At 72.2% G+C, this 983-nt stretch overlaps 1 protein-coding gene across 2 annotated transcripts in view; it reads left to right on the top strand.

Moving 5' to 3' along the window:
• Positions 1 to 74: 74 nt before the first annotated feature.
• Positions 75 to 983, top strand: part of KCNH6 (potassium voltage-gated channel subfamily H member 6) — a 34,076-nt gene continuing 33,167 nt past the window's right edge. For both annotated transcript variants that reach the window (XM_064636770.1, XM_064636769.1), the window contains exon 1: positions 75 to 440. In XM_064636770.1, the coding sequence (XP_064492840.1) occupies positions 365 to 440 (76 nt within the window). In that variant the 5' untranslated portion in view covers positions 75 to 364. The remainder of the gene's footprint in view (positions 441 to 983) is intronic.

The following is a 983-nucleotide window of genomic DNA, read 5'->3' as shown; positions in this document are numbered from 1 at the left end:
AGCGGTGACTAAGCACTTTGGGGGATTTCTACTCTTATTATTTTATTCTATTATTTTCTCCCCCTCTCCGGCAGGTCCTCCCCCTTCTTCCCCCCCGCTTCCCCCTCCCATCCTCATCCTCCCCGGCCGCCCCCGCCCGGGGCCGGGCGCGGCAGGGCGGGCGGAGGGGTTCCCCCTTCCGGCCACCGGGAGCATGGGAGCCCCGGGCCGGCTGGGCTCCAGAGCTCGGCCAGCCCTGGGGTGAGGCGGAGCGGGGCCGCGCCGTGCCGGGCCGTGCCGAGCCGCCCCGGGGCCGGGCCGCGCTCCCCGCCGCGCCCGCGGCAAGTTCCGCCGCTCCCGGGGGCGCGCAGAGCGCAGCGGAGCGATGCCGGTGCGCCGGGGCCATGTGGCCCCCCAAAACACCTACCTGGACACCATCATCCGCAAATTTGAAGGACAAAGTGAGTACCGCACACCCCCCCCGCCCCGGTCCCGCTCCGCTTCCCCCCCGCCCCCCCGGCGGCCGGGCGGCCCCCCAACTTCGGAGCGCAGCGGGGAGACACGGGGGGGAAGGCGGGAGGGTGTCCCCGGGGGCACGGAGGGGCCCCCTGTGACCTCCCGGAGCGGGGAGAGGGGTGCGCGACAGCCCGGCAGTGTCCCCGCGGGTATTTATAGACAGCGCGACGCAGGGGGACGAGCGATCCCGGCGCCGGTGTTCCCCCGGGAGCTGGGGACACCGCGACCCCCGCAGCCCCCGGGATGGGAGGGGGTCCCCGGGGTGGCGGGGAGGGGGTCCCGGCCGGCTGGGCAGGGGGACAGGGTGTACCCGAGCGCAGCCGGGCTCGCTGCCTGTTTGCCTTCAACTCCGCGCTCTCGGCGGCCGCCGTCCCTGGTGAAATGTTGCCATTTGCTGTTGCTCCGAGTAATCCCTTTATATGAATTTTTGGGCTGGCTTTCGTGTCAGATACGGCGAAGAGCCCGTGCACATCGGGGAGCGCTGGGGT

The sequence above is a fragment of the Pseudopipra pipra genome, chromosome 26, assembly GCF_036250125.1.
Source record: "Pseudopipra pipra isolate bDixPip1 chromosome 26, bDixPip1.hap1, whole genome shotgun sequence".
Classification (NCBI taxonomy): Eukaryota; Metazoa; Chordata; class Aves; order Passeriformes; family Pipridae; genus Pseudopipra; species Pseudopipra pipra.
Note: the sequence above shows the minus strand (reverse complement) of the source record. Positions and strands in the feature narration are given on the sequence as shown.